The 14,303-nt window shown below is 41.6% G+C and overlaps 1 protein-coding gene across 1 annotated transcript in view; it reads right to left on the bottom strand.

Annotated features, from left to right (window-relative positions):
- Window positions 1-13,993, bottom strand: part of LOC107298378 (thyroglobulin-like) — a gene marked incomplete at both ends in the record, with an annotated part of 51,198 nt that extends 37,205 nt beyond the window's left edge. The window contains 11 exons of the mRNA XM_029286510.1: window positions 304-888; window positions 2,784-3,830; window positions 4,694-4,879; window positions 6,178-6,321; window positions 7,827-7,933; window positions 8,776-8,935; window positions 9,661-9,864; window positions 10,342-10,439; window positions 11,979-12,087; window positions 13,151-13,170; window positions 13,983-13,993. Coding sequence (XP_029142343.1) covers window positions 304-888; window positions 2,784-3,830; window positions 4,694-4,879; window positions 6,178-6,321; window positions 7,827-7,933; window positions 8,776-8,935; window positions 9,661-9,864; window positions 10,342-10,439; window positions 11,979-12,087; window positions 13,151-13,170; window positions 13,983-13,993 — 2,671 coding nt within the window. The remainder of the gene's footprint in view (window positions 1-303; window positions 889-2,783; window positions 3,831-4,693; window positions 4,880-6,177; window positions 6,322-7,826; window positions 7,934-8,775; window positions 8,936-9,660; window positions 9,865-10,341; window positions 10,440-11,978; window positions 12,088-13,150; window positions 13,171-13,982) is intronic.
- Window positions 13,994-14,303: the final 310 nt, after the last annotated feature.

The raw sequence follows: 14,303 nt of genomic DNA on the forward strand, positions 1-14,303 counted from the left end.
TAATATAAGGCCTCTTACTTGGCTGGAGCATTGGACTAGACCAGGGGTAGGCAACCTTGGCTCTTTTATGACTCGTGGACTTCAACTCCCAGAATTCCTGAGCCAGCATGGCTCAGCTTGGAAACCTTTCCCTTTCCCCTCAGCATGGCTGGCTCAGGAATTCTGGGAGTTGAAGTCCACCAGTCATAAAAGAACCAAGTTGCCTACCCCTGGTCTAGAAGACCTCCAAGGTCCCTCCCAACCCTATTCTATGTTGTAATGTTTTAGCACAGGAAGATGCGGTGATTGGCACAAGTTACTTACAAGTTGGAACTTGGTTTACACTGGCTTGCCTTCCTTGCAAGCGTCCCTTGTCATCCACACACCAACAGTTGCGAAGATCAAAATGGCCCAAGGGGATACTAGAATCACTGTAAGACCCTGGATAATGGTTAAGGCGACCTTGAAGAAGCTGCCAAAAAGTGAACGGGTCCAGTAAAGCGTTCTCAGATATCTGTAATGTATTGCCCTTCAGCAGATCTTGAGGAACAGCTTCGAAAGATGAGTATCTGAAGAATTCTGGGAAAACATTCTGGTGGCCAGCTGTGTAGAGAATTTTGATAAAATCTTCAAAGCTTTGCTGGGATCTTGCCTTGTAGTCGAGGAGTATGTTTGCCAAGTCAGGGATAGCGAGCACATTGTTATTGTTGTTCTGGGTATTCCACCTTTGATACCACTCAAAAGCTTGTTCAGGTGGACCATTGCACTGGATTGGCCTCCACTGTCCATCAAGACTGCACTGAGGCACGTAAACGTTGGACAGTTGAGTCAGAGCAGTGGGATTCAATAGAAACTGCTGAGCAGATCTCAGAAAAGCTTGACCAGCTGCAAGATGACAGTCACTTGGACCTAAGAAAGAACCAACTTGATAAATACAAAGTCACTACCGTATTTCCCCGAAAATAAGACCCAGTCTTATATTTTATTGTTTTTCCCTCCCAAAAAAAGGCAGTAGGTCTTATTTTCGGGAGATACCTTTTTTCCCGATACTTGCCTTGCCTTGCAGCAGCGAATCGCTCAGTTTCCAAGCACCCCAGAGGCGCCCAAACACTTTCCCCCTACCTCTGCCACTGTGCATGGACTTACCTGCTCTGTGCCAAGTGGCCGGCAGTCTGCAGTCAGCCCCCATGCACTTGCTGCCGCTTGTGCTGGCCATGCCCCCTGGGCTTATATTTGGGATAGGGCTTATATTAAACCTCTAAAAAATCAGGCTAGGGCAGGGGTAGGCAACCTTGGCTCTTTTATGACTCGTGGACTTCAACTCCCAGAATTCCTGAGCTAGCATGGCTCAGCTTGGAAACCTCTCCCTTTCCCCTCAGCATGGCTGGCTCAGGAATTCTGGGAGTTGAAGTCCACGAGTCATAAAAGAGCCAAGGTTGCCTACCCCTGGGCTAGGTCTTATTTTCAGGATGGGTCTTATTTTCGGGGAAACCCGGTAGAATCGGTGTTTAAGATTTTCACTCTAGCACAAGAATAACTGAAATGTCTGGGTTTAATTTGTTTTAATTAATTTAATTAATGGCTGAGCTAAATTTCAGATTCCATTTTAAATCTTAACAGGCTTAAAAGATAGACCTGGTCAACTGGATAGAAGATCTAAACTTGAAAGAAAATAAATGTGACATGACAGTGCTTATATTAAATGCATGGGTACAAATTATGTCTTCGGACAGCAAACATGACTGCCAAGCGAGTACTGGAGGGCATCACACCAGATATGTCGCTGGAAGGCAAAAACACAAAACTGTGTCTTCTTTATTTTGGCCATGTCATGCAGGGGCAGTTCTCTGGTGGAAGCAATTCAGCTTGGAAGAGTTGGCGGAAAAAGGAAACCAGGTGGCTGGGCACCATCAAAGCTGACACCAGCCAGAGCACAGAACAACTCATAGAAGTGATTATGAGATAGATGCAAGCATAAGGCATTGTACAATTATACAAGGCATAATTGTAGAAGCATTTCCTTTTTCTCAAATCCACATGAAAATGGTTGATATTTATGACAGTTGTGGTGTCCCGGGGTACGGCATCACCTTTTGTGATCTTCTGGTAAGCAAAGTCAGTGGGGAAGCCAAATTCACTAAAGAACTTATTTACTGAATATAAGTAATTTATTATATTAACTTAATATAAAAGAGCCCTGGTGGCACAGTGGTTAAAGCACAGTATTGCAGGCTGACTCTGCCCGCAGCTTGGAGTTCGATCTTGACAGGCTCAAGGATGGCTCAGCCTTTCATCCTTCCGAAGTCGGTAAAATGAGGACCCAGATTGTTGGGGGCCATAGGCTGAGTCTGTAAACTACCCAGAGAGAGCTGTAAAGTGTTATGGGGTAGTATACAAGTCTAAGTGCTATTGCTGTATGTTGGGGACACTAAAAACAGAAAAGTGAGAGTTATTTGAAGATGAGTAGGCAACATGGAGCTCATGCAAGTAAGAAATCTATTTTCCTAACCAAGAGTTCATATGCTGTTAGTCTCATTCAGTTGCCATCTTATAGGTAGGTGCTACAAAAAAATCAACACCAATGTTTCCACTTTTAAAGAAACCAAATTTGGGGATTTGAGTGAGTTTCTCATAGAGAGAGCATAGATGTTGTCTAGACCTAGTAGACTTCTATGAAGGTTTTCCATGACTAGTTTTACATTCTAAGCTCTACATATTCACATCTTCCACATCACTCAACACCAGGAGCATCTCACACAAAAAAAACCCACCCCAAAATAATCATGTGAACATGTGGAACTTACATTGTATGGGGTCTCCAGAATTGGTACTTATTGCTGGAACAGGTATGCCGTCTGAATTGACACAGAAGCAGTTTTTTCCATGACACTGGACTGGCAGGAATTTTCCTTCTTTGGTGCATGAAGGAACAAACATCTCAGATCCTGCAGGCTGGTCTCTTATTAAGAGTTGCAAACTGGCCCTTTGCTTTTCACACACTGTAGGACACCGTGGGTTTGTCCCTCGCACTCTGGATCCGGGGATTTCTTTCCCCCTTAAATCTACACACCAACACTCCCCTCTATTACACTGGATCTCCTTGTAGTTCCCATCTGCAGTACAGTCAGGGACGAGGGCATCCTTGTCCTCTTCTGTGCAGTCTCTTGCTTTCAACAAAATCCTTACCACATTGCCTAAATCTCTGGTGACACTTTCTGGGACAGAAATCACATGCTTCAGAAAGCTGAAAAACTCCGGGGCTTCAAGAAGAGAAGCAAGGAATTGGATGGCATTCTGATTGTCCTCTAAACTGACCTTACGGCCAAAGCTGTCAACAAGAGATTGGCTCAGATTAAACTTCTCCTGGGAGCTTCCCTGCAAAAGTTGACCAGCCAGTTCACCGAATCCGCTTCTCATCCCAACCTGCTGGAAATATTTGTCCAGATTAAATTTGCTGTTTGGACCAAGAGCTCCTGTAAAGTTAAACTGGACCAGATTCTTCAAGAACATTCCACCAAAAAGGTTTTCTTGGAATCGCTTGGGATTGCTGGTGAACCGCAGGGCAATCTGAGCAAGTTCTCGTGAAGGAAACATCCCACCAACGGCTTCACCAAGGAGGGTTTCAAATGTGAGGAGCTGAACAGCGCTGGTTTTTCCTGAGGTGGAAGACAGCACTGTGGAACCCACAAAAAAGTCTCTGAATGAAAAAGGACAAAATCTCAAGGAGCCAACTAATTTCTGTGGCTCTGGAGTAGCAGAAAACAAATTGTTATGGCTGAAATGACCAACGGGGCCGTAGAAAAGCCTGGATAGAGATACTAGTCTCTCAGAGACACAGTTGGGCTCCTTGCCTAAACAAAGGAAAAGATAAGAGGTAATTAATTATTATGAAGAACACAAGAAGAGGCCTGAGACTGGTTCAGGTCAAGGTTCATCTAGACCAGCATTTGATATCACATAGTGACCAAGAAGATGCATCCAAAAAGTTCACTAGCAAGAATGTCAGGTGCAAAAAAATCAGGACCATATGTTAAGTTGCAGTTAAGAAGATTTATTTCTCAAGCCTGTAGACGAGAATCTAGTCAGCTAAAGTCCAGTGCTAAATTGGCACTAGATAAGGGCTAATGGAATTGGGGGGTTGGACTTAGACTATTTGTGGGACCGTAATGACGCAAGGCTGATGACTCATTTAACTCCACCCCCAGCTCTATCTGCTCTTCTCCTACAATGAAACTTCTTTCAATTGACGCTGTCCATACCTGATATTTAAAGTATATTACTTGTGATCAAGGAGGCAATGAGCATTAAAATTAACAGCTATTGGTGACCTATCCTCCTTGAATTTATTTTGCTTCCTTTAAAAACCATCTAAATTGGATGTCATGCCCAAAAGATGGTTCAAAATTCCATAAATTAAATCTGTATGGTATCCAGAACAGCTTTCCTTTCTTGGATTTTTGTTTCAATAGTCTCATCAACATAATGGAAAAAAGGGGGGGGGAGTTTATTTCCTTATATTTTAAGAATATCTCTGCTGGATCATGCCAAGATACAGCATTTGTTTATCACTGGGATTATTTAGATATTTCTGGGAAATTCACAAATTCACTGCTATTCCATTGCAACTGATATTTGGAGGAATTTTTTCTAGTTTTGACATAACATAAAGCTAGGAATGAAAATCCTTAATGACCGTGTTTCTAGCTTGACCTACCACAGATCGGTTGCTGTCCTCTCCTTCTTGTTCCAGGGATTTCCTGTCCTCTGCTGTCGACACACCAACATTCTCCATTCAGTTGACATTGTGTTGGCTTGTAGGCACCAATCTCTTCACACAATGGTTTATAATCCTCCTCAAAACGAGTGGCAGTGAAATATTCTATTTCACACTTAGAGGGGCCTTCAAAAGAAAAGAATTACAGAGTATATCAGCACAGGTTTTCATTCACATGTGCATTTGTTCCAGTGTCTGGCAAATATCCTGAAAAAACAGTCTAATGAAAAAATTCAGGAAATAGAAGACTCAAACAAGTGGACTACTGAAGGATTTTAATTGCATGGGTATTGATTTGGCTCTGCTCTGCATTCTGCATTTTTACTGTAGATAGATAGATAGATAGATAGATAGATAGATAGATGGATGGATGGATGGATGGATGGATGGATGGATGATATAGATATAGATATAGATATAGATATAGATATAGATATAGATATAGATATAGATATAGATGTACCAATAAATCAATAAAAATAAGAACAATCCTCTGATCAACTACTATGGATGGAATAGAAGTTGGGAGGAGAAAAACCATCTCATCTCACAAAGAACAATACAGGTAGTCCTTGACTTATGACCACAATTGAGCCCAAAATTTCCATTGCTAAGCAAGACATTTGCTAACTGAGTTTTGCCTCATTTTACAACCTTTATTGCCACAGTTGTTAAGTGAATTACTGCAGTTGTTAAGTTAGTGACACGGTTGTAAAATGAAGGTGGCTTCCCTATTGACTTTACTTGTCAGAGGGTTGCAAAAGGGGATCACATGATCCCGGGACACTGCAACAGTCATAAGTATGAGCCAGTTGCCAAGCGTCCAAATTTATCAGGTGACCGTGGGGATGTTGCAATGGTTGTAAGTGTAAAAATCAGTCATAAGTCATAAAACAGTCATAAGCACGGCCAGACAACTAGATACAAGGACAGTTTCCCCCCCCCATGGCGTCAATCTGCTAAACAACTAATCCTTACAACACTGTCAAAATACTTACTAAAGCTTTATTGCTATTATTCTCTTCATCTTTCTTATTACCTATCCTTATCTTCTTTGTTTCCTTGTATCTTACAATTTATATTGCTTTATTTAGTATCCTAGTATGATTTATGTTGTTTGCTTAGCTAGTGTCCTATGACTATCACCGTTGCATCTAATGATTTATGGTGAATGTTTTTTTATATTGATTATGATCATGATTTAACACTATTGCTTGTACGTACACAGAGGGTTTATGCACCGGAGACAAATTCCTTGTGTGCCCAACCACATTTGGCCAATAAAGAATTTCGGTTTTTTCAGTGCCGTTGAAACTTTGAATGGTGACTAAGCTAATGGTTGTAAGTAGAGGATTAACTGTAGATGTTGACCTGCCTTCTCTGGATCTGCTTTATCTAAACCCACAGAACAGTATTCTACGTACATCTGAATCTGCCAGTAGTTGCTAGTTGTACCCCCAGGAAACGTCTCTGTAGGATCCTATACATGCTACTTTCAGCAAAGGTGGGAACCGGTTCCAGCGATGCAAAAACGGTGTCATACACATTTTCAAGCAACATTTCCAGACCTGGGAAAGAAAAGAACATTTTAGTACAGCATCTTTATATATATATATATATATACGCGTAGAATTAAAAGTACCTTGGCGACATTTCGACGAAGTCACATTCGTCATCTTCAGGCTGGTGTCTTCAGCTTCGTGCTTCTAAGAGTGGTGTGTGATCGCAGCTCTCTTAGAAGCACGAAGCTGAAGACACCACTCTTAGAAGCACGAAGCTGAAGACACCAGCCTGAAGATGACGAATGTGACTTCGTCGAAACGTCGAAACGTCGCCAAGGTACTTTTAATTCTACGCGGGAGAAAACCCGAATAACTAAAGACCTACATACAAACACCCGCGAAAACCTCAGAAAACAAATATATATATATATATATATATATATATATATATATATATATATATGACAGTTTATAGTATTAAAAATTCGACTCTTGGGGATATTCATGATTAAAAGGTTGAACACCAAGAGTAAAAAGTACAAAAGAGTTAAAATTTATTGGGCCAAGCTTTCGCCGGGAACGTCCGGCATCATCAGGGCCATGATACAGCAATATGGGAGGAGTCTTATATAACATTGGAGTCTGCAGTCTGCATCCGGTATCGTGATCATGTCATTGGACCCAGGTGATTTGATAAAATATTATATATATAATATTTTATTGGTTTTCCAGTTTTACATTTGAGTATTTGGAAGGCAACGTGGTGATTGGGTTAATCAATAGTTCAGTAACAAAATCTTTAGTACATATCTCAGGTTACATCATCAAATATTTTAAACTCAGACAGCACATTGGTTGAAAAATTAATATATGTATGTAAGAGAAAATAAAATCTTTAAAAAAAAAAAGAATCGCCAAGAGTCGGACACGACTGAGTGGATAACATCATCACCATATCAGATGCGGCTATGCAGTCCTTTCAGTTTACTTGCAAAAATGGAGACTCTGTTCCTGGAAGGGCAGGCAGAAAACATCTGTATCTACCTCTTTAAAGCAGCTGCACAGAACCATCACACAGCCACAATCTCTAAACCTAAATCTACAATCATACCTTTGATATACAGGAAATCCTCGAGTAGAGTAAATTACAGTGAGATGAGGTAGCTTGTGGTTATATTTGGAGAATTGACCCATTGTCTTAACAGACTATATATGAACAAGACCATTGCATTAAGACTTACAACACTTCATTCAGTGACCGTTCAAAGTTACAACAGCACTGAAAAAAAGTGATTTATGACTGTTTTTTCACCCTTACAACGGTTGCTGCATCTTCACAGCTGCTGGATCAAAATTTGGTCTCTTGGCAACTGACTCATATTTATGACGGTCCCAGAACTGCATTATGTTGCTGGTTCTGCTCATCATTAAACCTTCTTTCCAAACAGCTAGCCTCCATTTTATTTCCAGCAGCCTCCATTTTATTGATTCCCAGCTTGGAACTGGACCTGATTTTTCTTCAAACAACTGTTAAGTTTTCACTTTTAGGAGACTCCTGCAGGTAGACTCACCTGTATCTTCTAGTTCTCTCCCAAGACTGTCTGCACAGTAACAGTATCCGTTGATTTCAGGAAATAAACTTCTGAAGGAACTAAACATTAAGAATGCTTTGGGAAACCTGAAAGAGAAATCCAGCTGTTAGAAAATTCAGTATATGAGATTTTTCCATGATGTAGCAAGGGACATTGTGGCTACTCTTTTGATATATGATTAGCATATTATTATTTATATTCTCATACTAGCTGTACCCGGCCACGCGTTGCTGTGGCTCAGTCTGGTTAAATGGAAAAGAAAGAAAAGAGAAAGCGCACATTTGTAATATGTTTAATTTCACAATGCTAGCGTGTGTTGCTTTTACGTCCAACAGATGGTGCTGTTTTTCAAAAAAAGCATGTTTTTACCTGTCACAGGTGTGACATCTATATAATAGTAGGTATATAAAAACACGTGCCTATTCGAATGCAACGTTGTGTCAAAATTTCAAAGCAATCGGTGAAGAACTTTCGGAGATTTAAGATTTTGAACAAACGAACATTTACATTTCTATTTATATATAGACGATTATCACTCTACAGACACCAGAGAGTGAAGTTTTCAAGAAACAGCTTTTCAGGCTTCAGAAAGTAACCTGTAACAGTATGCTCTTTGTTTTATTCGCAGATTGTCTTCAACTTATTTTTGAGGGATTGGGAACTGGAAGTGGTAATAACATGGGCCTTAGATCATTATCATTATTAAATATGATATTATTATTATAATATCATTATTAAATATCAGCTTTGAATCAGGGTATTTCACTTGACCTGGAACTAGGTTCAGCTCTCCATCCAAACATATCAATGGTCACCACTGATAGCCCAGATTACCTCCACTCACGGTGCTTTTACTAGGGCTAGAATGTCTTCTTGTCTTCCTAAATGGCAGGTGTAGGCACTAAGCATTGCAAAAAGTTCTTCCTACCTGTTAAAATGATGGATAAGATCAAAGACCATCCTATCGGTTGTGTTGACAAACTTGCATTGGACAGGCAGGAATTCTCCATCAGTTGAGCACTGTGGAGGGCTTTTTTCCCCAACGCCATGCAGAATGCGACGGTCTCGAATCTCACACCGGCCAGGACCTGACAAGCAAAAACATTGCATTTATTCTGGCTTCTTGGTTCAAGAATACCAGTTGTCAAATTTGTTCAAAAAACTTTCAGAAGAGCTTTTCCCCCATCCTATATTCATGGCTCATTCTCATCTTTTTACCAAGCAGGTCAACTTTTTCCATCTATTTCTCACTCTCTGATTCTCTAACTTTGAGAAGAGAAAGGATGACTGACAAGTTAAAAAGATAATGATGGAAAGGAAGGAAGGAAGGAAGGAAGGGAGGAAGGGAGGGAGGGAGGGAGGGAGGGAGGGAAAGAAAGAAAGAAAGAAAGAGAAAGAAAGAAAGAAAGAAAGAGAAAGAAAGAAAGAAAGGAGGGAGGGAGGAAGGGAGAGAGAAAGAAAAGAAAAGAAAAGAAAAGAAAAGGAAAGAAAGAAAGAAAGAAAGAAAGAAAGAAAGAAAGAAAGAAAGAAAGAAAGAAAGAAAGAAAGAAAGAAAGAAAGAAAGAAATAGATAGATAGATAAACCCCCAAGTGGCCTCAACGGCTCTCTTAAAAAATGCAAAGGACCAGCTGTCTGCAAGGAGTACAAATCTTTCCATTCCCCACCATCCAATCAGAGCTGAAGAAGCTTCTTGAATGAGAAGCGAAACGTCTTCAAAGAAAAACAAAGAAATTCCAGTTGCCTCCTGAAAAAAACACCTTTGGTGACTACATCTCGTTTAAATGCCTAATTATGTTTTGACTAACGACTTACATTGCCTTGGTTTTCCTTTCTGCCTGGTCCCATAAATCTCCATCCCTTCACCGTCGACACACCAGCATTGTACCAGAGCTAAGTCACACTGCACCGGGTCAAAGTCACCTGAATCCAGACACCGTGGGATGTAGGCAGTTTCACTGCTATTGATGTAGCGGCTGACCAGAATTTGCTGCTTTTGAAGCTGGCAGAAGGACAAACCTACAGCAGGAAGAAACATGAGTCCAATTTTCAGCTTTGCTGTATCAGGGCCAAATTCACCTGATATTGATCATCTCCAAATGGTTAAATTGATCATTCTATTCGAAAAGGAGAATATGTTTGAGTATGTTTTTCATTTGGATGCTACTTCTGGATTTTGTGCTTGTGTTGAGTTCAGTTTCCGTTATCAGAATTAAGGAAGTTTAAATTCCACAATACCAAGAGATCCAGACAGAAATATGTTTGTTTTAACCACTCAACCTGTTTGTGCATACATCAACTATTATTCTTTTTAACATCCCACCATACGTCCAAAAATATATCTTGAATGCAGGAAATGAATATATCAGAGAGGTGAGTCTCTCTCTCTCTCTCTCTCTCACACACACACACATACACAAACACAAATGCAGACCAGACGCCCTACTAAAATTCTTTGTGTTTTGAAACCGAAATTCACAACAAGGAGGAACTTACAAGTCAGAGATGATCCAGACCGCTTAGTGCCTGTGACTTCAATGCCCTTTTCATCTACACACCAGCAGGAAAGACCCTTTCTATCGCACTGTTTTTTCCTGGTGTACAAAATAGTGATTTCCAGCATTATTACGCTTTTTATACATGCGCAAGGTTTACAAACATCCGTAAGAAGCATCACTTATTTTCCAAACATTAGGTCATTTGGTATTGCTTTGATCCTACTTTCCTATGGGCCAAGATAAGTAAGGAAGTGGGTCAGTATCTTTTTGAGCTGATACCTTCCATAAAAATTAGACCAGCATTTTTCAACTTCAGCAGCTTTGAGATGTGTGGACTTCAACTCCCAGAAGTCCCCAGCCAGCATGGGGAAACACGTGCTGACAGCCATGTCTGGCTGGGGAATTCTGGGAATTGAAGTCCACACATCTTAAAAGTTGCTAAGATTGAGAAACACTGCATTAAACCATAACTCCTGGAATTGTTAAGTGGCATTGGATTCACTGGTAAGGAATAGGGAGATAGACAGACAGACCTAGAATGGGCAACATAGCTCAAATTCTACAAAATCCCATATGACAGCGGTTCTCAACCTATGGGTCGCGACCCATTTGGGGTCGATCGACCATTTCATGGGGGTCGCCAAGCAAGGCTGTCCGTCATTTTTTTCCCCTTTTCCGGCGGGTGCCTTACCTCCCTTGGGCTGGGCCAGCTGGTGGTCGGCCTGCTCCATCTCTGCCGCTTGCCAGCTACGCCTCGGCCGGCGCAGGGGGCAGAACCACGCATGCGCGGCGCTCCCAGGCAGGGAAAGTCCTCGACTTACGACCGGTTGGGTAGTCCTCGACTTACGACCCGTTTAGTCCTTGACTTACGACCCGTTTAGTCCTCGACTTACGACTGGTTGGGGGTCGCGGCATTAAAAAGGTTGAGAACCACTGCCATATGACAATTTCAAAATCTCATGAGATTTTCTCAAAATGTTTCAGATTTCGCAGGCAGAACCCAAGACCCAAAAACGAAAGATTGTGATAGAGTACACATTTCACAATGTTTATCCAACCAGCATTTGCCTTTGAGTCATCTCCTGACATTTTTGTGGCTAATACTATTTTCAGTACTTATCGCTAAGACATTGCGCAACTTTCCCAAAGTCTTTCTGTTCTTTTATTATTATTTTTTAAAATGTATTTTGTGAAACTGAAATGTCTTCAGTTTGATTCCTGGTTTATCCAGCGGTAGTAAAAATGTGGCTGGGAAATTCTGGGAGTTGAAGTCCAATCATCTTGAAGTTGCTAAGGTTAAGAAACACTGGTGTATCATCTTGATCAGGAGTCTCCAAACGTGACAACTTTAAGACCTGTGGACTTCAACTCCCAGAATTCCCCAACCAGCTTGCCTGGCTGAGGAATTCTGGGAGTTGAAGTCCACAAGTTTTAAAGTGGCCAAGATTGGAGACCCCTGGTTTAATGGATCAACATCACATAAGCTACTCCTGGTTAATATCCAGGTTCTCTAAGGAGGCCATGGTGGCAGGCAAACTATGACACTCCCGATTTGCTGAATCAAAAATCCCCATCTTTCTCCCCTACCAATTAACCATTCTTCCAGGAAATTGGAAATTGGAAAGCCAACGTTACCTAAACTGTCCATCTTCTGAGCACTGAGGGATGTAGTCTTCTCCATCATGAAAGGCCTTCTCTCTCTGAAGTTCACATGGACGAAGAGGCTGGCTTTCAGCCTCATACTCTACATTCGGAAGAAGGCAAAGTTATTGCAGCAAATTCCTTCTTCATATCCTAACCTCCCTTTGTTCTTTTTCCTTTTTTATCCCAAGGACTTGGGAAAGACAGAGAAGAGCTACAAAGATGATCAGGGGACTGGAGGCTAAAAGATATGAAGAATGGTTGCTAGAATTGGGGTAGGCAACCTCGGCTCTTTTATGACTCATGGACTTCAATTCCCAGAATTCCTGAGTCAGCTGTGCTGACTCAGGAATTCTGGGAGTTGAAGTCCATGAGTCATAAAAGAGCCGAGGTTGCCTACCCGTGGTCTAGTTTAATGAAGAGAAGGACTTGGGGTGACATGATAGCAGTGTTCCAGTATCTCAGGGGTTGCCACAAAGAAGAGGGAGTCAAGCTATTCTCCAAAGCACCTGAAGGAAGAACAAGGAGCAACGGATGGAAACTAACCAAGGAGGGAAGCAACCTAGAACTAAGGAGAAACTTCCTGACAGTTAGAACAATTGATCAGTGGAACAATCTGCCTCCAGAAGCTGTGAATGCTCCAACACTGGAAGCTTTTAAGAAGAGATTGGGCAGCCATTTGTCTGAAATGGTAGAGGGCTGTGTTGTGGGGACACAGGGCAGTACTTTGCACCACTCAGGTGACCCTGAGGACAGAGAAAAACTCCAGGAGGCCTCAACGACTCTCTAAAAGAATGCAAATGACCAGCTGTCTGAAAGGAGTATAAATCCTTCCATTCCCCACCATCTAATCAGAGCTGAAGAACCTTCTTAGACGAGAAGCGAAACGTTTTCAAAGAAAAAAAAAAGAAAGTCCAGTTGCCTCCTGAAAAAAAACACCTTTGGCATAACCATGATCCGGATGGCTGAAAATCTCCATAGACATCTCTCAAGTGGGGTATTGTGGTATTCTTATATTAATTGGCTCTTTGGGTCTTAAATCACAAAACACACTTACCAAGATGCTGGCCCAGATGATAACTATGGTCCTTTCCAATTCTAGGCTTCTATTAGTTTTATTCTAAAAGCAGATACCTGAGAACAAAGAGATTTACCTCTTTACTTACCAAAGATGCTGGCCAGGGCTCTATCGGTAAAGCAAAGGCAGGTGATGAAGAGCAAGGCCCTCATTTTGGGATGTAGGAGGATTGTCTCCCTCGCGAGGGAAAGGCATCCAACCTACACTCTGGGGAAGGTCTCGGCCAGTATTTTATAGCTGCTGCTGCCCCTCAAATAACTTTTCACTTATGAAATGGAAGACTGGGCTCTCAAGGGAGTTAGTGACGCAGGCTGTTTCAAGAGCCATTGTGTTGGGTCACGCAATTACCCATTTCAGTGTCTTTGCTTTTTCTTTCTCACTTGCCCTTCTAAAGGTGAGATAGAAATAAATTAAAAAAAAAAACACCAGGTGGCATAAAGGCAGTCCTCGACTTACGACAATTGAGTCCAAAATTTTCCATTGCGAAGCAAGATCGTTGTGAAGAGGGTTGAACCATTTTACGACTTTTCTTGCTACGGTTGTTCAATAAATCGCTGCAGTTGCTCAATTAGTAACACAGTTGTTAAGTAAATCCGGCTGACCCATTGACTGTGCTTGTCTCAAGGTTATAAAAGAGGATCACATGATCCCGGGACATTGCAACCGTCCTAAGTACATGACAGTTGCCAAGCATCTGAATTTTGATCATGTGACCCTGGGGATGCTGCAGTGGTCGTAAGTGTAACTTTGAACAGTCACTAAATGAATGGTGTAAGTTAAGGACTACCTACACATATTAAACCAACAAGTGCATATTTACCTATATAAGCACGAGCATGCCTACCTTATCTATAAGAAGAGTGGCAGAACCTGGGGGCGGAGTTAAACAAGGGATTAGTCTAGAATCCCTACATAGCCACAAGCAAACTAAGTTCAACCTCCCTTGAATTCCATGGACCCCTATCTAACTCCAAGCAGGTGCTCACCTTTGTTTAAGAAGATTCCTGTGCATAGGCATAATTAGCAATAAATCATTATAATTAGATCTTCATGTGTGGACCTGATCTTTAGTACCAGACACTATCTGACCTGGTAGGATGGGTAGATGTCCTTACGGGAAGGCAGTCCTGCAGGTAACCTGGCCCTGTGCCATATGCTTTAAAGGCAATGGCCAGCCCCTTGGAATTCCGTGCAGCTCATGCAATAGAGGTGTTACATGGCAAACCTAGGGGGGGCATTAC

The sequence above is a fragment of the Protobothrops mucrosquamatus genome, unplaced genomic scaffold (assembly GCF_001527695.2).
Source record: "Protobothrops mucrosquamatus isolate PMUCROS unplaced genomic scaffold, P.Mucros_1.0 scaffold3930, whole genome shotgun sequence".
NCBI classification, from domain to species: domain Eukaryota; kingdom Metazoa; phylum Chordata; class Lepidosauria; order Squamata; family Viperidae; genus Protobothrops; species Protobothrops mucrosquamatus.